General features: G+C 43.0%; 1 protein-coding gene across 3 annotated transcripts in view; it reads left to right on the top strand.

Moving 5' to 3' along the window:
• The first annotated feature begins 608 nt into the window (after nt 1-608).
• erbb3a (erb-b2 receptor tyrosine kinase 3a) overlaps nt 609-23,877 on the top strand; it is a 72,221-nt gene continuing 48,952 nt past the window's right edge. For all 3 annotated transcript variants that reach the window (XM_084316181.1, XM_084316182.1, XM_084316180.1), the window contains exons 1-3: nt 609-911; nt 13,071-13,231; nt 17,705-17,891. In XM_084316181.1, coding sequence (XP_084172307.1) covers nt 830-911; nt 13,071-13,231; nt 17,705-17,891 — 430 coding nt within the window. In that variant the 5' untranslated portion in view covers nt 609-829. The remainder of the gene's footprint in view (nt 912-13,070; nt 13,232-17,704; nt 17,892-23,877) is intronic.

Here is a 23,877-nt window from a genome sequence, read left to right as displayed (position 1 = left end):
TTGCAAAAAAAAAATCTAATTGTGATAATGTTATGAATAGCAGTTTAAGCTGTGGGGACAGCTTCTTCTTATTTTTTTTTTTTACAATGTCTGTTTCAACATGTTAAGAAAATGTGTTGGCAAAGTTTGTTGTTAATTTGCTCTATCTAATATATATATATATTTAATGTCATATATATTTTAATATAACGCTTTTCTCGTGTGTGCAACCTGACTTGCAGGCTACAGATCCTGCACCATACAGTTGGATGTAACATGTGGGAATGTCCTATTCCAACTACCAAACAGATGGTAACAGGATAATTTGGTAGACATCAAATGTAATATTTAGTAGGTTACGATTTTTATTTTACGATCGTTATTTATTTGTTTGGCTTGAGTATTTTTTTTAATACCAGATGAAACGGAAATGTATGGTTTGTTTCTCACCAGTCACAGTGTCTCAAAGATACATTTCTTCAGAGCGCAAAAAAAAGGGAAAAAAAGACGCTCCTGCTTTTGATTGGATCAGGGACCGATCTCCACACCAATCAGTGACTGGTAGTGAAACTACACGCAGAGAAATTGCCGCATTGTATCGTAGATGTTTGTGACTGTGAAATGGTACTTCACACTGGATTGACGCAACTCAATTGAAAGAAACGAGTGGATATTGGAAGAAACGAGGAAGATACTACGTCACCACCACAGGGAATGCTCAGGATTAATGACTAATTTAATTGACTTAAATGGGACGCTGACTAAATGGGACGGACGCTGACGAGAAAAGGGAGTCGGATTATCGTATCGTAATGTGTTTTTAACTCGTCGTAATCCCAATTAACTGAGAATGACTATGTTGCAGCAGGTGCTCGCGCTTTGCGTCGCGCTACCATGGTTTCTCCAGCTGTCCTGCGCTCAGACTCAAGAAGGTAAGGCTACTAAACTAGGTCCTCTCTACTCTACCTCCACATAGAATAAATGATATAGAGTACAAACACACACACACACACGCACGCACGCACGCACGCACACACACACACACACACACACACACACACACACACACACACACACACACACACACACACACACACACACACACACACACACACACACACACACACACACACACACACACACACACACTGTACTGTACTGCCCTAAAGTAGAATATCAAATATTTTCATTTTAGGGAACTTTGTACTTTTACTCCACTACATTTCAAAAGAAATGTTGTACTTTTTACTTTTTACACTACAGTCATCTGAACCCATCAGTTGTTAACTATAGTTACTTTGAAGGAAAAATATTTTGCATATAGAAAATATGGCAGACATTGATTACATTTGATTATGTACAATTTGAAGCCTGTCAACTTCAAGAGGACACCATCAAACGCATACTTTAACATTTGATACTTAAGTTCGTACAATATCAAATACATCTCAACATTTACTTAAGTAGACTGTTGAATGGGGGACTTTTACTTTTACCAGAGTACTATTTTATCTGTGTATTTCTACTTTTACTTAATTAAGTAAAGGAACTGTGTTCTGCACACATACACGGTTGCGCGCACACACACATGTATGTGCACATGCACACACACACCACTGAAGCCCCCCCACCCCCACCCCACCGACACCAGCTACAAAGAAGTGGGCCCCTCAGTGTGCCCTGATGTAAATCTCCTATCTACTGGAATCAGTGCAGTCCCCAACCCCAGAGACAAAACCAGTTCCATACAAGCACAACTTGTTTGTTCAGAGTCAACGGCACCTCTCACAAGACTATGTGCTTACTATGTTTGACTCAGTTGTCTGACTGTCTACTATTGTTGTGGTAGATACCTTTTCTGCTGATAATCAACTCTCACCTTTGAAAAAAGAAAGACTATGGAAATTGCACATTTTACACCATTGAATTACTTTACTTTCCTTCCTTTCCTTCTTTTCTTTCCTTTATTCCTTTCCTTCCTTCCTTCCTTCCTTCCTTCCTTCCTTCCTTCCTTCCTTCCTTCCTTCCTTCCTTCCTTCCTTCCTTCCTTCCTTCCTTCCTTCCTTCCTTCCTTCCTTCCTTCCTTCCTTCCTTCCTTCCTTCCTTCCTTTCTTTCTTTCTTCCTCTCCTTTCCTTTCCTCTTTTTCTTTTTGACACAGTGAATAATTGTGCTGACTAAAGTCAATATGGATAAATCTCTGCAGTTCACTCATTGTGATGACGTGTGTGTGTGTGTACACATTGCACGCGAGAGAGGTGTTGTGATTTGAATCACATTGAATACCTGGCCTCTATTTATCAGTTGGAGGGCTGATCTGAGACCAGCTTGGCTCATGAATCATCATGGTGAGGTGTATTATGATCACGTGACCCGACGAGTGATCCTAGATCAGTAGAAGTACTCTTAAGAAGTATGATAAGTACAGGCCCTGTTGACCTTTGGCTCCTTGCTGCCTCTATCACCTGACAGCGGGTAAATAAGGTGCTCCGAGGAGGAGGAGAACTGTGTCACCTGCAGGTCATGCAGCTGATGCTTGGGTTTGTGAGACTGGCATCACTGCGCAGTATATGACTTACAGGTAGAATCTGTAAGGCCGTCAAACAGGGACCTCTACTGTAAGTGACTCCCCCGCTTGGTATTGCACTTTGTTTCCATTTCTTGTTTTGGTCTGACGTGTGGGTTGGAGTTTAGTAACTTATTACACTGAATCTCTCCAGACCTGAGGTGTGGCCAGCAGTAGCGATCCCTCACCTACACGTAAACAAGGTGCAATTCCCGAGCAGGGCTCTTTCGGCTAGAGGTCGCAGCTTGACGGTAATCGCGTATTCAGCAAACACCGATCCGTTTATTGTCACTTGGCCCACTTTATCCATGCAAATTATGCAATAAAGAGCGTGACAGTTTGAAAAGTGTTAGTATAGTTTGGCTAGGAGCCCATTCCACTTCATCATCCCTGATTATGTTGTCACTAGCTAGAGAGTTGCAGTGCAGCTGTGGAGCGGTGGTGAAGTATTCTTTGTTGTCGCAAATCCAGAGCGGAGCTGGTAGATGTGTGCAAACACATCAGCAGTGATAAGAGGATAACAGCCATGTCATAAAAGACTTAGACTGTGGTCATAGTCTTTGTTGGTTTGAAGGGTATAAGACCGGTTGAGGCAGGGAAGGGAATTCAGCGCAAGAAAAGAAACGGAGACCAAAGTTCACCCACTGGTAACCCGTTTCCCATTTTGTGAAAATGTGGGTCAATTTGTAAAATAATAGTTTCCCATGCATTAAAACCAAATAAGTTTCGAGTTTTGTTTTATTTGTACTTATGTACATTATAGTGGTTGGTTCTGTATAACCCTCCTGAGATTGTGCTTCATACAGTAAAAGAGTAAAATACCAAACACTATACAAAATATACAATATACAAAACTAAAATGTACAAAAATGCAAAAATTTGGTAGAAGAGGTAGTGCAAATGTGTAATACATAGATAGAATATGGTGTAATGTTTAAAAAGTGAAGTGTTTAAAGTGAGTGTGTGCATGTGCATGTTGTGTGCAATGAATGTAGAATGTAGAATGGATGAATAAGTTGATATGTTCCATGAGTTAAAGTACGTTTGGCATACCCCCGTTTCATATACCGTAATGTTGTTGGGATGTTTAGTTAAAATTTCAGTTATTATCTGGGAAAATCTTGGGGGCAATAATAAAAAAATAATAACCTTTGTACCATCTTTTACTATCATGCACTTTGCTACTAAATAATCTTCCTTGCCTATACCGGATGCTAACATGTCTCTACTACTATACACTCAAGACCCTAGCACCCAAGTTCAACACTGTTTTGACGAACATTGTCACTTAGCTGAAAGAGTTGCACCCTTCCTGCTGACTTGTTGTACAGAACTTGTGAGTCGCTTTGGATAAAAGCGTTCAGCTAAATGTAAATGTAATAGATATGCAGGATAAATGTTTTTTTGTTTTTTTTCTCCAAGATAGGGTAGGGTTAGGTTTGAAAGCTCACTTGCAATGCTTATGTTCTGACACACATGTTGTTTTTCCTTCCTCTCAAAAGAAAAACAGTTTGTACTATTGGTATAACTGCCTCTGCGATTATCATTCCAACGGGCGTGTGACTCCAGTTCCAATTTACTGATGCGTCAAAAAGAAAATATGCTGTCATGCCTGTTGGTAAAGCATGTTAACATGTTATTGTGCAACCAAAGCTCCTTCCAACGCGAGTCTCAATCTACTCAAGTAGAGTTTGAGAAAGCACTAGTGTACACAGAAGACAAGCGGGACCAGCCATCAGTGTTGGGAAAGTTCACTTTCTACATGAACTAGTTCAGTTCACAGTTCACACATTTTAAAATGAACTAGTTCAGTTCATAGTTCATAATTAATTTTTTTAACTTAAGTTCATGGTTTCAAAAATGAACTAATTTATAGTTTATAGTTATTTTTTCAATACGTTGCTGCAAGCTATTATTTGTCAAATGTATTGCCACAACCCATAATAGAACCACAGAATACTGGCATTTCCATAACGCTTTGCTGCCGCCCATTCAGTCCACACTAGTAGCAGCTGCAGCTTTCATCTCTACAGTATATTTTCAAAAACATGAGGAAAACGTGCTGCTTGAATGGTCTTTATTAAGTATAATAATCTAAATATACTTAAAGTACCAAAAGTGAAAGTAGTCATTGTGCAAACATATAAACATGTGCAGACAATCCCGACATAACGTTTATTTCGTACATTATCTAACGTTAACACGAACCTAAACTAACTTTAGGTTAGTTGTAAGTAACGTTAGTTTAGGTTCGTGTTAACGTTAGATAATGTACAAAATAAACGTATTTCCGCTGCTATAGACGTCGCTCTTTTATTTTGGAACCCCCCGACCGGAAGTTAGCCTAGTTATCTGCTTTAGTGTCCGCCCGGTTCTGTGTTTGTTGGTTAGCTCCGTTAGCTAGCAGTATATCAAGACCAGCCATGGGAATACTGTTTTCTAAATTGGGGAGGCTTTTAATCGTCAAGGTAAGAGGATTCTAAGTCATGGTATTCATAAACTTCAATCGGTTCGGATCCTTTGAATGAATGAGAATGTAAACAAACACGGCATCACGTTGAAATCACTCACTGCGCCCCGAGAGGAGTAGTTCGGCAAAAAATAGTTCAGAGTATATTTGCTTAGAAAACGTAATTGTCGAATTCAATACTTTTTTATTTCTCCACGTGGTAAATACACAGGTCACAACATGTTTACAGGAAAGTTTTGGAGTTGTATTTGGAGTGTATTTCGTGACTGTAGGGCACTGTATGTTAGGGTTTGTAACCGACCTCAAGCGCAACGGCACAGAGAGAGTTGTTTCAGAGTTAGCCAAAGCAAAGGCGTATTTATTCTCAGAGTCACAAGGTTGAATTAAGTTGAGCAACAGAACAAACGGGGAATCTGGCATGTGAAGATTGTTGCGGCTCTGCAGATTCTCCCAGTAGGTGGTGGTGAGGAATTAGCTTGTGACGTCTGAAGCCACTCTGCAGATCCTCCCAGCTTTCACTCCAGGTGGAAACGGAGAGAGAGAGAAATCTGAGTTAGCCCAGCGCACAACAGATACAGAGAGGTGAACGATCCAAATAAATATCCAAGTGACTTGATCTTCGGTGTAACACACACAGTTAGCAGAGTCCAGAGAAAAAACAATACGGTAATCCAAGGTGTAAATCCAACACAAAAAATAGGTGAGAACAGTATAACAAAAACGGGATCTCTTCGGTGTTTCAAAAACACACAAAAAACTGGTGATCCAAAAAGAACTGTTTCCAAAAACTCACCAGAGCGCAGCGCGAAAAGCGGGCAGAATAAACGAGGCGCAGCTTCGTACAGGGAATCAGGTTCTCCACAGGGATTACTTCACGAAAGTCCTGGGGAGCAACAGACAGGGAACAGCGACGGGAGAGACAGGCAAATGCAGGAGTATATTCAAAACGATCCAACATCGATATTAGGGGGAAAGGGGTATATAAAGCCACAGGGCGCTGATGACAAGCTGTGACAGCTGCGGGATGAAATTGATCATTGCTCCAGAAGCGTGTGGTGGGGAGAGCACCAATCAACACGGCACTTTACAGGAACGGAGCGTGTGGCGGGGAATGCAATTAATCAACAAAGTACCTTAAAGGAACGGAGCGTGTGGCCGGGAACGGACCAATCATCACAGTACTTTAAGAAGCCTGTGGTGGGGAAAGAACCAATCCTCACAGTACCCCCCCCTCCACGGGAGCCACCCGGCGACCCACTCGGCCCCGGCCTGCCCGGACGGGACCGAAGGAAGCCGGCGATCAGGGGCACTGGAGAGGGGGACAAAGACAGAGGACCGGCGAGGGAGGCCGGAGACGGGGACTGGGGCCCGACAGCAGAGGCCGGGCACGGGGACAGAGGACCGGCGAGGGAGGCCGGAGACGGGGACTGGGGCCCGACAGCGGAGGCCGGGCACGGGGACAGAGGACCGGCGAGGGAGGGCGGAGACGGGGACTGGGGCCCGACAGCGGAGGCCGGGCACGGGGACAGAGGACCGGCGAGGGAGGCCGGAGACGGGGACTGGGACCCGGTGAGGGGGCTGGACGGCACCTGAAGACACTGGGCACGACAGGAGGGGCCCCACCCCCTGATGGTGCCGGAGGACCAGGCGACGTGGGGCTCATGCAGCGCGAGCCAAGGCCTGCCCAGGACCACAGGGACAAGAGGAGAGCTGGTGATGAAAAACTGGAGTCTCTCAATGTGGTTACCAGCAATGGTGAGAAGGACTGGACAGGTCAGCCAGGCGGCGATGATCCAGCGCGAAGACCTCCAAGGGCCTCTCGAGGTCCTCAAGTGGAATGTTGGCCCGGGTGGCATACCCAACGTCCATGAAACTCCCATCAGCACCAGAGTCAATGAGTGCACCCACCGTCGCCCGCTGGTCCGCCCAGGCTAGGGTGACGTCCGCCAGACGGTTAGGTGGTGCACGAGTGGGGGAACAGGAAAAACGGCTCACCAGGATCTCCCGGGGTCCCGGCGAGCCTGGTCTTCTTGGCCGGGTAGGGCAATTGGAGACACGGTGTCCATCCCGGCCGCAGTAGAGGCAAAGGCCGGACCTGAGCCTGGACTCCCGTTCGGCCGGGCTAAGGCGGTTGCGTCCCAGCTGCATGGGTTCCTCCTCGGTCACGGCTCGGGAGGGAGGGAAAAAACCCACCAGTCACGGAGGGGGCAGGACGGTCAGCACTGTAGAGGCGGCCGCCGGGAAAGGGAGCCCCTGAGCGGAGGTCGATGGCACAGTCGTAAGGCCGGTGAGGCGGAAAGACCTGAGCCCTGGACTCACTGAAAACCTCCTCGAGGTCGTGGTACTCGGGGGGTACGTCTGGGGTACTGAAGACCTCCTCGAGGTCGTGGTACTCGGGGGGTACGTCTGGGGGTCCCCGTCGTGCTCGCTCACGCCTTCTCTCCCGGAGGCGTCCGTCGATGCGGATAGCGAGGCTGATCAGGCCCTCGAGAGAATCGGGCTCCTCTTGGGTCGCGAGCTGGTCCCTTACTGCGTTGTTGAGCCCCCTCAGGAAGGTGAGACGAAGCGCTTGATCGTTCCAACCGCTCTCCGTTGCGGCCAGTCTGAACTCCAGCGCGTAGTCTCTGACACTGCCACTGTCCTGCCGGAAGGTGCCCAACCGAGCTCCTGGGTCCTGGCCATAGGCTGGGTGGTGAAAAACCCTGCGGAGCTCTGCCACGAAGTCTGGGTAGGAAAAACAGAAATCAGCCCCCATTGCCCAGGAGGCAGTAACCCACTGTGCTGCTTGGCCCGTGAGCAGGTTAGTCATGTAGGCTACTCGGGATCCCTCTGATGAAAAACGGCTGGGTTGATGATGGAAGACCAACTCACATTGCATGATGAATGTGGCACAATCCTCGAAGTTACCATTGAACAGACGTGGTTCGGAGAGACGGGGCTCCCGAGGTGCGAGGTCTGCCGCGGGTGGTGAGCTGGCCGAGACTCCTGGGACAGGTGGGGTCAAAAGCAGAGTGTTTAATGATGTACGGAGAATCTGAAGCTGGTGCAGAGCAACAGCCTGCTGATACTCCTGAGTGCCAATGGCATCCAGAATAAGCTGGACCTCGGCCCGGAGGTCCTGTAAAGCGGCCGCAACCGCACCCAACTGTTGGGTGTGGTCGTTGACCAACTCGATCTGGACCGCCAACGCTGCCCTAACCCTCTCTGTAGTCGGCTGAGGTCGTCATGGTTGGATCGTAATGTTAGGGTTTGTAACCGACCTCAAGCGCAACGGCACAGAGAGAGTTGTTTCAGAGTTAGCCAAAGCAAGGGCATATTTATTCTCAGAGTCACAAGGTTGAATTAAGTTGAGCAACAGAACAAACTGTTGAAGATTGTTGCGGCTCTGCAGATTCTCCCAGTAGGTGGTGGTGAGGAATTAGCTTGTGACGTCTGAAGCCGCTCTGCAGATCCTCCCAGCTTTCACTCCAGGTGGAAACGGAGAGAGAGAGAAATCTGAGTTAGCCCAGCGCACAACAGATACAGAGAGGTGAACGATCCAAATAAATATCCAAGTGACTTGATCTTCGGTGTAACACACACAGTTAGCAGAGTCCAGAGAAAAAACAATACGGTAATCCAAGGTGTAAATCCAACACAAAAAATAGGTGAGAACAGTATAACAAAAACGGGATCTCTTCGGTGTTTCAAAAACACACAAAAAACTGGTGATCCAAAAAGAACTGTTTCCAAAAACTCACCAGAGCGCAGCGCGAAAAGCGGGCAGAATAAACGAGGCGCAGCTTCGTACGGGGAATCAGGTTCTCCACAGGGATTACTTCACGAAAGTCCTGGGGAGCAACAGACAGGGAACAGCGACGGGAGAGACAGGCAAATGCAGGAGTATATTCAAAACGATCCAACATCGATATTAGGGGGAATGGGGTATATAAAGCCACAGGGCGCTGATGACAAGCTGTGACAGCTGCGGGATGAAATTGATCATTGCTCCAGAAGCGTGTGGTGGGGAGAGCACCAATCAACACGGCACTTTACAGGAACGGAGCGTGTGGCGGGGAATGCAATTAATCAACAAAGTACCTTAAAGGAACGGAGCGTGTGGCCGGGAACGGACCAATCATCACTGTACTTTAAGAAGCCTGTGGTGGGGAAAGAACCAATCCTCACACTGTAGGGAACGTCAGGGTACAAGTCTGACCCACTTCCAGTGATGAAGCTAAGCTACGCTAACGGAGCGGCTGTTCCCTAAGCCTAATGCATGCACAGAGACAAAAAAGGTATGTATCTTCTTGTCTAACTCCAGGGAAGATGTTAAATAAGCTAATTTCCCAAAATGTTGGAGTTTTCCTTTAAGTTCAAAATGTTGAATTATGAACTATGAACTGAATTAGTTCATTTTAAAATTTGTGAACTGTGAACTGAACTAGTTCACTGCTGCCAGCCATACATTAATGTATACCTGCTGCTCAGGTATCCATGAGTTAAAGTACGTTTGGCATACCCCCGTTTCATATACTGTAATGTTGTTGGGATGTTTAGTTAAAATTTCAGTTATTATCTGGGAAGATCTTGGGGGCATCTATTCCCTGTGTCTCTGCACTAATAACATTTGATGCAAGGGGGCACTCTTGCCATTTGCCTCTCTAGGCTTCTTACAGGATGCAAATGACAGATAGTTGCTTTGGATATATAGGTCCTTGATCTGGCATAACGTGCAGCGAGGGGAACGGCTCCCGCCTACGGCTCCCGCCGATGGCCTACCTCAATGTTCTCTAACTAACTACACACCCTCAAGACCCTTATGCTCTGCATCTTCTGGCCAAGTCAAAAAGAAAATAATGCTGTCATGCCTGTTGGTAAAGCATGTTAACATGTTATTGTGCAACCAAAGCTCCTTCCAACGTCTCTATCTACTCAAGTAGAGTTTGAGAAAGCTACAGTGTACACAGAAGACAAGCGAGACCAGACATACATTAATAAGATAAGATAAGATAAGATAAGATAAGATAAGATATTCCTTTATTGATCCCCTTGGGGAAATTCAGGCATCATAGCAGCATGGGGGAGGGGTACAGGTAGTAAAAACAACACAAGCAGTGTAAACAAATAAGTCAATATAATTGACTATCTAACTAACTGAAATATACATGTATACCGCGAAAAGCAGGTGCTGCTCACAGGTATCTGCCTTTGTTTGTGCTGTGCGCGTGCGCACCTGTGAGGAGAGAGGTATGCAGTAATCCACTGCCACCCGCTGCCAAGTTTCTGTTTACCTCACTCATCGTATCTGCTGCTTTATTGAACGTGTTTATCTCCTCCCTCCTTTCTTCTCCCCCCCCTGTCTGAGTATAGAAACCTCGGTAACATAACTGCTGAATAAAAAAAACGATAGCTGAACCCGATCCTCCTCGTCCGCTTGTGCTGTGTAATGTTTTCCCCGTGTGTTAGGTTACACACTGTAATACGGCGGACAATAACGCCATTCAGCGAGCGGGTTAGTTTATGCATATGACGGAGACGTGAGAGAGAGAGAGAGAGATAGAGAGAGATAGAGAGAGCACGGGAATGGTTATGAGGAGAAAGAGCCAGAGGAAATAGTTCAAGAGAGAGAGAAAGAAATCGTGATGGACTACAACAGATACTTGTTTTCACGCTCTTTAAAATAGGGCCATTGTTTGTGCGTGTGTGTGCGTGCATACTCGAACCCCTTCACCCCGCTCATTTTCGCTACTTATTAATCAATCTGCCAACACTGAAAGTACATATTTGACAGAGGAAACACACCCGGTCTATTAATTTAAGATGTTCAACATTATGTAACAACAACACGCGTGTTGTCTATATTGCTGTCATAATTCTGTCTCACGTAAACCTCTGCCCCCACCCACCCCCCAGCTATATGCCACGTGGTATTGAGGTTTTCATGTCTTGGCATTTATTGTGACTTGTGTGTGCGAATCTCCTGGGTATTTATAGTACATTGTGCCCTACAGGTGTTCAGGCAGGTTTCCAAACAGCCAACTTAAGTGGTTGAGTGTTTTTAACAGCTAAAGCCACCCACTGACTTCCTACTAGGCTCGGTGAGGTCGTTGAAAAGTTCACAACTGAGGCTGAGCGATGCATCAACATTGTTTCAATCAAAAGGCTTTCCCCAAATGAGCACACAATGTTGTGAACTCTGAGAAATGTATGTCGGGAGCTCTAATATCCTCCGTGTCTCGGCAGGAAGAGTTGGCTGACCGGGTTCCTGTCTGTCTGTCTATTCAGGTCAAGAGCCAGTGCCTGTGAACCCGCCTGCTATCCTAGCTTTATGGCGGTATGACACACGGGCAGCAGTGTGTTGTCATCAGACACAGCCAGGGTATCTTTAGAATCTCCTGCCAACGTGTTTACCTGGCTGATGTTTCTGGTGGCGTTGTTGTTGTTGTTGTTGTTGTTGTTGTTGTTGTTGTTGTTGTTGTTGTTGTTGTTGTTGTTATTTTGACCCAGATTCCAGGAGCTGGAATGTGTTTGTGTGACATACATGTGGCAGGTTTAACTACACTTTCAACGTCCAGACAGGTATAACAATTACCAGAAAAGGATGTTTGGGGACATTTTTGCCTCTCCTCACATTGGAAAATAAAGATTCTATGGTTAAAATTGGGGTCAGGAGTAGGCATGCTGTGGTGATGGCTAGAGTTAGGGTAATGGACTAGAGAATAAAAATAAGTATTAATTGATGAATAAATAAATGTAAGTCAGTAGAATGTCCTGCTGTTCGCTTGAACCAACTGGCTCCCTCCTATATCTCAGATCTCCTAAGCCCTTACTCAGCCCTTACTCCGGTCTCTCAGGACGTCTGACCTGGTATGGGCCTCCTGGTCCATCCCACGCTCAAGACTCAAACTCAGAGGCGACCATGCTTTCGCAGTTAACATGCCCTGGCCTAGACTATGGAACAGCCTTCCCTTAGTCTCAGCTTATTAAGACATACTTCTTTTCACTAGCGTTTGATTATTCGTAATGGGTGTATATGGTGTATATATGTGTCTTCTATGTACTGATCCTTGTATGCCTGCATTACCGTATTTTAATGTATTCGTTTTAAGGCCTTGTACAGCACTTGGTCAACTCTGTTGTTTTTAAATATGCTTCATGAATAAAGTTGACTTGTGTAATTGTGTGTATCTGTGTGTGTGTGTGTGTGTGTGTGAGGTTGGATTGGAGTGCATGTGTAGCATGTTCATTGCAACATATGCTTTGGCAATTAAATCAAATTTGCCAGCAGACATGTTAAATCCTCTCTTCTCCCCCCTCCATCTCTCTCTCTCCCAGTCTCTCTCTCCTTCCCCATCTATCTCCCCCCTCTCTCTCTCGTTCCCTCACTGCAATTTGAATAGCAAAGCAGTTGCTTAGTTCCAGTGAGACTGAATGACTGGACTCCTACAGTTGATAAACAAGGCCCTGTATGTTTGTGTGGGAGAATGGCATCCCCTGTACACAGACGTCAACTTGTTCCACACTGTTACAGTACCTTCATTCATGTTGCTCGACCCAACAAAGTGGCTTGTAGAAATTGACATGAAGCAAGATGTGTTATGGTTGTCATTGTTCCATCATAAATACTTTATCATTTCCTTTGTATTGTGACAGATGCCAATACATCTGTACACTCTACAATATAAAGAAAGAAAGAAAGAAACAAGACTTTTGGTCCCTTAACATTTAGTCATTTAGCTGACAGCAGGAAGGGTACAACGCTGGCAGATTGTAAGTAACATTGTTCGTCAAATAGTGTCAGACTACAGACATGAGTGCATATTAGCATAGTAGGTATAGGCAAGGTAGATTCCTTAGTAGCAGAGTGCATACTAGTGAAAGTAGTATTTAACTTTTTCATGGTAAACATGGTTGTGTCTGTGGGCCCAAAACACAGCAACAACCAAGTCACAATTAACAATTCACAAATGAATGATGATCTGTTACGATATTACAAAGGCAGTCAAGTTTGTCAAAATGAACTCAACTAATGTACTTTACTCATCCAAGACCTCATTTAATGTTCATTTCCCTAGTGTCCTCGGTGTGTCCCGGTACGCAGAACGCTCTGAGCATGACAGGAAGCTCAGACATGCAGTACAAGCTGATGAAGGACATGTACACCGGTTGTGAGATCGTCATGGGCAACCTGGAGATCACCATGATGGAGCACTCAAGAGACTTCACCTTCCTACAGGTAAGACTTCCACTGCACGGGCAATAGAAGTGGTTGTATGCTGTACAAAACGTTTTAGGCACTCAGCAGTCATCCTCATCCAGAGTGACTTCCGACTAGTGTGCTACAGCAGAGTCAAGCTCAACATGAACATTGCGCAGTCGAATAGCCTGAGAATATTGTTCAAATTAAAGGTGCTAGTTTAGATAACATTCAATCCACTAGATGTTGCGCCAGAACACCAGCACGTAATTTATCCAATCGGGGTGCGTTCCACGCAGTGCCGTCTGGGAGAAATGTGAGGCCCTGTGTGAGATTTAAACGCGAGCCCCCCCCCCCCCCCCCCCCCCCCCCCCCCCCTAAAGGTAAAAAAAATTATAATATTTTTTTTACATTTTTCTTTGCATACAGTCAACGTATTCTTAAATAATAGCGCTGCCCGAGGCTGGGCATACAGTCAACGTATTCTTAAATAATAGCACTGCCAGAGGCTGGGCATATGATACAGTCAACGTATTCTTAAATAATAGCGCTGCCCGAGGTTGGGCATATGATACAGTCAACGTATTCTTAAATAATAGCACTGCCCGAGGCTTAGTGGCAATGCACCTGTATAGTCGTACACCTGGCAGTAACAGGGAAAATGCATAAAACACCCCTGGAACCTGATAAACAAGCTTAAAGCCAGGTTAATTTTTCAAGCACGACATGCAGATTTGCAGTTTTGCCTCATTTGAATCGAACTCTATAAGCTTAGTACACACGTCACAAACTGCACGATGCAACACACCGAGTGAGAGAGAGAGAGAGAGAGAGAGACAGAGAGAGACCGAGAGAGCGCTAGAAAGAGAGAGAGCGCGCGTGCAAGAGAGCGCGCGCGTGAGAGAGAGAGACAGAGATCCACGCGGGAACAGAATAGATTGCATTAAAAACTAACCCTAACGCAGAATCAGGTCCAAGAGGAAGGAGACGACGTGGAGATGACAAAGTTCACCAGTCCCATGATATTGTCCCCCCCGTTGGGATGAACTTGGGAGTCTATTCCTAGTTTATCTGCCACACGTTAGCACTCGATAACGTAGCTAACGCTAGCTTGCTAGGTTAGCTAACGCTAGTTAGCTGTCCCTGCCTTTAGCTAAGCTACTAGCCGTCATGGCTAGCCTGACTGAACGTTCTCACACGCAACAACTTTCATCTTCAGTCCATCTGCCGAACGTCCTCTTCGTCTTGGCATAACCTAATCACTATACTTGGTATTGACGGCACGCAGCGTTATTTCTTCAACTACGATGCTGCACATTTGGTTTTCAAAAGTAGGATGCTCTTGGCCAAGACATCCACTCGCTCCCGTGGATAGCGCCGAATAGACCCCGTACCTGTATCCCCTCCCCTCGTGGATAATACCGGTCTTCTTCACATCTCTATACCGACTACCAGACCGACGCCAACCAGCTCCCCCTAGTGTTAGTCCTCCCACGATGCTTTGCACAAAAGTAAACGGGTCATTGAATGAAACCAATAGTATATTGCAGAGCCGCAGAGCCCGGAACACTATTCTACAAACGTGTCTAATGTGAAATAAATAATCATGTAAGCAAAACTAGATTTTAGGTCTGTGATGGAAAGTGATTGTTCACATTCTATTTATTTATATTTTTATAATAAAAAATTAAATAAAATTAAAACGCCCCCCCCCCCCCCCTTCTCGCGAGGCCTCCCTTCTCGCGAGGCCCTGTGCGACTGCACTGCTTGCACGCCCCTAGCGGCGGCCCTGGTTCCACGTGAGGAAACAGGAGGTAGGGAGGGGATACATGCATGCAATGTAAACATGGACCTGCACATTTCTTTTATGATAACTTCATTAATCAATATTTCTTTGGAGGGGAAAGCAATACTTTTATTCCACACCTTTCTAAAAGCTCTGTGGATGTTTTATTAAAAATGTAAGATTACGCTACATAAAAATGTTATCTATAGCACCTTTGAAGTAGCGCCTGCACAACACAGAGAAGAGTTGGTACCCAAACCAAGCCAATGATATAAGTATAAGTACAAGTCTTTATTTGTCATCAGATTAACACACGCGATGGGCGACCCACAGGAACACACACACACAGACACAGACACACACACATGCACTGAGTCGCTGACGAAATGTTCTCTGCACTTCCCATCCCGTCGTCCTTCCCCCCAAGGGAAGCTGGGAGCAGACGAGGGCTGCAGCGAGCGCCGTGCCCGGGGACCATCCGTCCTGTCCGTCTTCGTCTGGGACGAAGCGTTAGCGATCTGTTGTGCATGTTTTTCCATTGGGTTTATCTTATTGGGAGAACATGCAAACTCTACACAGAAAGGCCTGTGAGATACCCCACCTGGGTAACTGGCAACACGGCAACCTGGTCCCCAAGCGGGAAACTAACCCACAACCTTCTAGCTGTGAGGCGACAGTGTTAACCACTACGCCACCAATGCCGCCATATACATTTGTGTGTGTGTACGTTTCAAGAGCCCACAGTCCACTAGAGACAAACCCACCTCTGAGTCCATAGGCTTCCCCTCTAGTGCACGTGGAACTAAGGCAGGCTCCTTATCACTGACTCCAGTGGGTGATGTCACTGTCTCGTATACACAATGGGCTCCCTTACACTGCCTTACTCTCCAGCTCACACCCCCATAGCCTACAGTCATAGTGACTAACAACACAATCAAGGCGAGCTGTTTGTCACCTACCTGTACTGTTTTGGTTACAGGTTAAGCCATTGTTAGTCAAGTTAGCATTGACAATGAGGGGTAGATAGAGAGAGGCAGAGAGAGGCAGAGAGAGAGAGAGAGAGAGGCAGAGAGAGGCAGAGAGAGAGAGAGAGAGAGAGAGAGAGAGAGAGAGAGAGAGAGAGAGAGAGAGAGAGAGAGAGAGAAAGAGAGAGAAGATCACCTCTTATGCAGTGGCGAATCCTTGTGGAAGCCAACGGAAGCCATGCCTCCCTATAAATTTCATATCAAATTATGAAATATGAAATATGAAAAAAAAAAAAAAAATTAAAATATAATTTTTTTTTAATATAGTTTACATTCATTTTCATCTGTGCATCTGTGTTTTTTTTTTTTTTTTTTTTTTTTTTTATGTCTCCCTCTTCTCCTTCTCACTCCCTCTAACACACTGTCAGACTGTGCTCACTACTGCAGCTAGTATAGGAGAGAAGCAGTGGGTAGGTCTCTTTCTCCAGGCTTCCAGCATTATAGAGTGAGTCCAAACTCCAAATCCGATCCTAGCCAATCAGATTCGAGCTGACTGCCACTGGCCACACCCTAAAAGTTTAAAACGGAGCTGGGAGGAAGACGTTCAGCATAATATTCCACCTGGAGGCGGGGCAGGTGCCATATTTTCCCCTCTGCACTCTGAACATTGTATTAACCCGTAACTGTTCCCACGGGCCGAATATTGCCCCGATCCTCGCGAGATTAAATCCACGGGGACCTCTCGGCGTGCCGAAGCTTTTCCTAAATCACTTCCATCATCGAAAACGAGGGGAAAAGGTCGGCTCGCGACCCTGAAAATGTCGCGTGATTTTAAAAACGCTGTATTAAGTGAGCCTATTATGGGATCCACGCGAGCTTTCTATCGTGGAAACATCTGGGCGTCCCGCAACTTTTACTGATTCACATGTAGCCCCTAAAATGCTTAGAAAAGGAAAACAGAAAGCGTGGAATAAACTCGCCGAAACGGAAAAGTGTCCCACGGGCGCGCCGTGATTCCGATCCGCGTGAAAATATTCACGGCCATAGAGGAGACCGTGGGACACCTTTTTGCAACCGAATATGTGTCTCGAATTTGCTCCCACGCGGCGCGCAAAATCGCGCAAGGAAAAATCGGACCAAAAATTAACCAATGCTCCAGCAGTATTAATGACCCTGATGTAAACAAGACAAACGTCTTTCTCTGGTCTGCATCCCCTTATACAATTGTGTGTGAATGAATGAAAACTTTATTAACAGATTGCAGAATGGGTACAGTACAGTACAGCTCAATACATACAATTGTTAAGGGGATGCAGACCAGAGAAAGACTTTCGTCTTGTTTACATCAGGGTCCCCCATTTTCAATTCATCGTAAATGTGTATTGAGCCGTACTGTATTGTACCCATTCTGCAATCTGTTAAATAAATAAAAATAACGTTTGACTGGCCGCCGAGCCATACTGTAGTGTACATGGTGACTGCTTGACTTAAAAAAAAAAAAAAAAAAAAAAAAAAAAAAAAATTATTAATAAAAATATTGAATAATTTTTTTTTTTATAATTTTTTTTTGGCTTCCCCTGTTATTTTACCCACGCGACGCCACTGCTCTTATGCCAGTCGTAGATCTGGTGGATGAAATGACAGCAAGTTTAAAATAATCTTAAATCTTAACTAAGGTTTCAAGTTACATTCTTGTAAATTCGTGTTTCTCGTGTTCCCTCATTTCCCTGTGTCACTATTTCCCCCTCTGCATCCCTGCAGTCTATCAGAGAGGTGACAGGCTACATCCTGATCGCTATCAACAAGTTCAGCCGACTGCCGCTGGACCACCTGCGTGTGATCAGAGGAGCCACTCTGTACGAGGAGCGCTTCGCCCTCGCGGTCCTGGTGAACTACAAGAAAGACGGACCATACGGCCTGGAGGAGCTGGGCTTCACACATCTAACGGGTACACATACACACACATAATAATAATAATAATAATAATAATAATAATAATAATAATAATAATAATAATAATAATAATAATAATAATAATAATAATAATAATAATAATAATAATAATAATGATAATAATAATAATAATAATAATAATAATAATAATAATAATAATAATAATAATAATAATAATAATAATGATGATAATAATGATAATGATGATAATAACAATAATAATGATAACAATAATAATAATAACACAATGCGTGCCACGCCCCTTCCGGGAAGTGCATAGGCCATGCCACCCATTAACCCCATGTAAACGCTCACCTTGTTTGTAGAACTAAACCTATATTTTATATTATAGCTATGGATCTAATAACGCCGTCGATTGTCAGTGGGTTTCTTCCGGTCAACATGCAAAAAAATGATTATTTTTTCATCAATATACATTTCCGTTTTATACCATGGTGAATATGAGTATAGTTTGAGTGATTCTGAGTAATCCCAGAAAAAGACGCGAAAACAGCGTTTTATTGAAATTCACTAAACACGTTGCCATTCCTCGCTTGGATCAACAATCAATCTGAAATCAACGCTAGATTATCGGTATTATCTTTCATCATGCACCCATGAAAGGGGGCTTGGAGCGGGGCGCCCATCCGTGCCGTGATGTGACCTATGGGACACAACACACACTCATACCAGACAGACACACTTCAATCGCGGGGGGAAAAAATATCGGATCAACGCAAGATTGGTAATATATAGTCCTTACCGGGCCCTATTCCCCGTACCTGGCTAACTGAGTTAGCCGGATCATTTTCAGCATAGCTTGACTTAAGCCAGACATTTCCGTTCCCCGACGTCAGATTTTCTAAGTCGCTAAGGCAACAGATCGAAAAGTTTGAACCTGCTCCGGAGCAGGGTTAAGTTCAGTTAGCTGGATAACCTGCATGGCCACGCCCTCGCAAAGAAATGCCAGCTTGCTTCCTGAAATAATTATCACAGTGTAGATCCCATTATACCATTCTGAATTATGTTTTTGTGCTTCATTTTCCTAGAGGGGGCTTTTGAAATGTAAAATAATAGACCTAAAATGCTGATACTAAATTTACTTTGTCCTAAATAATGCACGTCATAGATATACGGATACGGCACTCACGATCGCGACACACACAGCTATTTTAATAACGGACTAAACGGATCATTGCAAATGTGAATCCCGCGGGGATATTTTTAATGAATGAAACCTATCGGGCGTTTGGCTTTGATTAGTTTAATATTCTTCGCTGTGTATTTGCTTAACGGAGAGCCCGGATTGTGTTTCATTCAAGCATACATGAAGCTCTATGCGTGGATTGTGGATATGAATTATGAGGAATCTGAATCTGTGGAGTGTTTAATTGTATCACTGTCACTGTGACAGTGTCACACGTTATTGTGATATTGTAACTGGATTTAAAATATATGAGGAGATGCGCTGTTTGATGGATTTGATGACGTGACGTGACTTGATAAATTGAATGAGCCTTTGATGTTTTTGATGAATGAATTTGAGAAAATGCATTTATCTTTTCAAGCACTATCTGATGATGAACATGAGGTGTCACTGGTATAAACCAAAGGGTAATCAATTCAATGCATGTATGGATTATGTCCGAAAACAGATTAAAACCTGATTAATAGTGTAACTGCTGAGGATCCCAAAGGCTGTGAAAGCTCGACACAGACTGAGCTTCTTCCCCCTCAGCCGCCAGGCTGATCAATGCCTCAGCCCCCCCCCCCCCCCCACCCCCCCCCCCCACCCTCGGTTACCCCCCCCCCCCCACCCCCCCTCTGCCCCCAAGTGACACTGGCTCAATGACATTGACTGCACTGCACTAGTCCGTACTGGATCTCTGCACACTTCACTTTAATATATATATATATGTATTTTATTGATTGATTAATCCCCCACTGCACTGTTTTCGTTTCTTGTCTGTGTTGGTGTTTGTTTACTGTGAAAAAAGAAAGAATGCATACACTGTATTGCTGCAACAATTACCAATGTGTTTTACACAAATGGCTCAATAAAGGAATCTGAATCTGAATCTGAATCTGAATCTGAAGCCTCCCTCCAAGCCTCTCTTTGGGAACCATGTATTTTATATAGTACATAATACCTAAGCACATACAGTACAGATATCCTCATAATATAATTCGTATCAATTACATATACTATTTGGGCTTGTTTTTATCCTTATTCTGAAAGAGTTGAACTAATTATTTTCGCTAGCAAGATCTCATTTGATTATTCATTCCATTAAGCCTACTGCCAGCAGCACATTTAAAGAAATATAATCTGATTGATTGGGGGTAATGAGGGATTTAAAATTAGCCTATAGATTATGCATTTAACTTGTCGGCGAGGCTATTGAGACGTACTGTATTGTACCCATTCTGCAATCTGTTAATAAAGTTTGGTAGCACTTTATAATAACACCCTGTTATAATACATTTATAAGGTATTTGTAGATAATGAACTAATCATGAACAAACCATTTATATACATTCATAAATTATTATTAAATCATTTATAACTATATTTGTATACCATTTACAAAGTATTTATAACGCATTAGTGGATAATGAACTAATCATGAACAAACCATTTATATAAATTCATAAATGATTATTAAATCATTTATAACTATATTTGTATAACATTTACAGATTAGTTCTACATTATTTATAACTCATTATCAACATTGTTTGTACTTGATTTGTTCATCATTAAATAATGTTGTTTAATGTGTAGTAACACATTTGTAGATGCTTTGAAAAATGGATATGAAAAAACGACTAGTATATTTCCATTTATTTTTCATGTTCAACAAATTATTTGACATTTGAAATGATTAAGACATTCATAAAACATTTATAAATCATTTGCAGATGCTATCGTGGGGGCCAATCTGAAGTGAAGTGAAGTGAAGTGAAGTGAAGCGAATTTGTTCGACACGACACACAAGAGTAATAATTATTCATCATCACTGAGCACACTGAGCACACATTAGGAACAACACTGAGCACACATTAGGAACAAATGTAACGTTAGCGGCCACCACATCTACACGAACGTCTACACAACATAAGAGTTGTTTGTAGGTCGGAAATGATGGAATAGATTTACCAACAAAAAAAGGTGTTTAACCTGCTCATACCTTATTAAAAGCGAAAGTATAGACGCAGCACGGATAACTTGTGCTTCCATTCAAACAGACGGCAACAGTGCAACACACGTGACGTCAAGTCTCGCTCGCGTGAGACTTCCTCTGTAGATACTCTACCTGGCCAGGGTACTCCTGGGTCCTAGTGCCCCCCGATGTTACACTATATGTCATGCACATGTATTTTATATGTTAATAAAATTGCATTTATCTTTAGTCCTAATTCTGTCACTGTTTGATGTCACAAAGAAGGGTGTATCCGAAAGCTGCCTACAACATTTGTAACATGTGATGAAAAAGTAAACAAATAATTAACTGTATTAGACACTTGTTAATGATGAATAGGCTTCACTTCAGATTGGCCCCCACGATAGCATCTGCAAATGATTTATAGATGTTTTATGAATGTCTTAACAAATCATTTGTTGAACATGAAAAATAAATGGAAATATACTAGTCGTTTTTTCATATCCATTTTTCAAAGCATCTACAAATGTGTTACTACACATTAAACAACATTATTTAATGATGAACAAATCAAGTACAAACAATGTTGATAATGAGTTATAAATAATGTAGAACTAATCTGTAAATGTTATACAAATATAGTTATAAATGATTTAATAATCATTTATGAATGTATATAAATGGTTTGTTCATGATTAGTTCATTATCTACAAATACCTTATAAATGTATTATAACAGGGTGTTATTATAAAGTGCTACCTAAAGGGGTAAATCAATCAATCAATGCCGTTAGAAAATCAGGATTTCTGCGATCGACACCTGCTGTCTTTTCAGGTGAGGCGGCCGCGCGCACTGATCCTGAGTATCAAGTCTGGTTCGAATTAACGAGACTGAATCAGCGTTCGAGGAACAGGGAAAGCGCGGATTCAAACATCGGGTTAATTTAATCTGGATAATGGGACTTTTGATCGATTTAGTTGAACCAGGTACGGGCAATAGGGCCCTGGTCTCTGATGATCGCCATTCCAGATATCCACAGCGCTTCTGTCTCCGACGTTATCCAGCATTGCACATGAACGGGCAGGCGGGGGTCAGTTGTCCAAGCCATCCCTAAGCACTTGTTTTGCCGTAGTGTTTAGATCCCGCCCCCACACCGCAGCTCGGCCGAGAAAACAAACCACATAGTTTCAAATGGAGTGCAATACCGGCCGCAAGGCGTTAGGCGGCGGTATCGCACCGCTGCAGTCTCAGACAGAGTGTCACCCAGTCCTACAGCACAGCAGGATGAATTATGAATGGAAATAGCGAATAAAAGAAAAACGGATCCAATAATGAGTTTACTCGTTGTTGGCGTCCAACGATTGGCGGGCTATAACGAGTTAATTCGTTTTTGGTGCAGAAATGGATAATAATGATAACAATAACAATAATAATAATAATAACAATAATAATGATCATGATAATAATAATAATAATGATCATGATCATAATAATAATAACAATAATAATAATAATGATAATGATAATAATAATGATAATAATAATAATGATAATAATAATAATAATGATAACAATAACAATAATAATAAAAATGATAATGATAATAATAATGATGATGGTAATAATTATAATTATAATAATGATGATGATGATGATGATGATGATGATAATAATAATACTGATAATAATAATAATAATAATAATAATAATAATAATAATAATAATAAATAATAATAATAATAATAATAATAATAATAATAATAATAATAATAATAATAATAATAATAATAATAATAATAATAATAATAATATAATGATAATAATGATAATAATAATAATAATAATACAATTTATATGTAGAGCACCTTTCATACACGGATTGCAGCCCAAAGTGCTTCACCGCAGTAAAATAGACATAAAGTGAGCATAAAATAGACAGAATAAAAGCAATGCAGAGAATAAGAAAAGGGTAAAAGCAATGCAGGTAAAAACAATGCGTGACACTGGTTAATGAATTAACAGAATGTCATTACACCTGTGGACACCAATAGTTACTTCTTCTCACCCAAGCCTGATGTAGAATAACCTTGTCTATTTCAGCATAAGATAGATGTACTGTAAATCATTGTTAAAACATACATACACACATACACACACACACACACACACACGCACTCACACACACACACACACACACACACACACACACACACACACACACACACACACACACACACACACACACACACACACACACACACACACACACACACACACACACACACACACACACACACACACACACACACACACACACATACATGTGTTGTAATGATGAAATAATAACACCTGAATCAGAGATAGTGGAGTCAAACAGTCTGGTTATAAACATTATATTTGTTATAAACATTATATTTGTTATTCTTTTATTTGGATTTTATTAAGAATCCCCATTATCTGGTGCCATAGCATACTGTAAGAGAGAGAGAGAGACAGAGAGAGACAGACATATAGACATACTGTAGGAGAGAGAGAGAGAGAGACAGACAGACAGACAGACAGACAGACAGACAGACAGACAGACAGACAGACAGACAGACAGACAGACAGACAGACAGACAGACAGACAGACAGACAGACAGACAGACAGACAGACAGACAGACAGACAGACAGACAGACAGACATAGACATACTGTAGGAGAGAGAGACATAGAGAGACATACAGACATAGAGACATACTGTAGGAGAGAGAGAGAGAGAGAGAGAGAGGAGAGAGAGAGAGAGAGAGAGAGAGAGAGGAGAGAGAGAGAGAGAGA

This window comes from Notolepis coatsorum, assembly GCF_963971535.1.
Source record: "Notolepis coatsorum genome assembly, chromosome: 6".
Lineage (NCBI taxonomy): Eukaryota > Metazoa > Chordata > Actinopteri > Aulopiformes > Paralepididae > Notolepis > Notolepis coatsorum.
The sequence above is the reverse complement of the archived record's forward strand: the minus strand, read 5'-3'. Positions and strand labels throughout refer to the sequence as shown.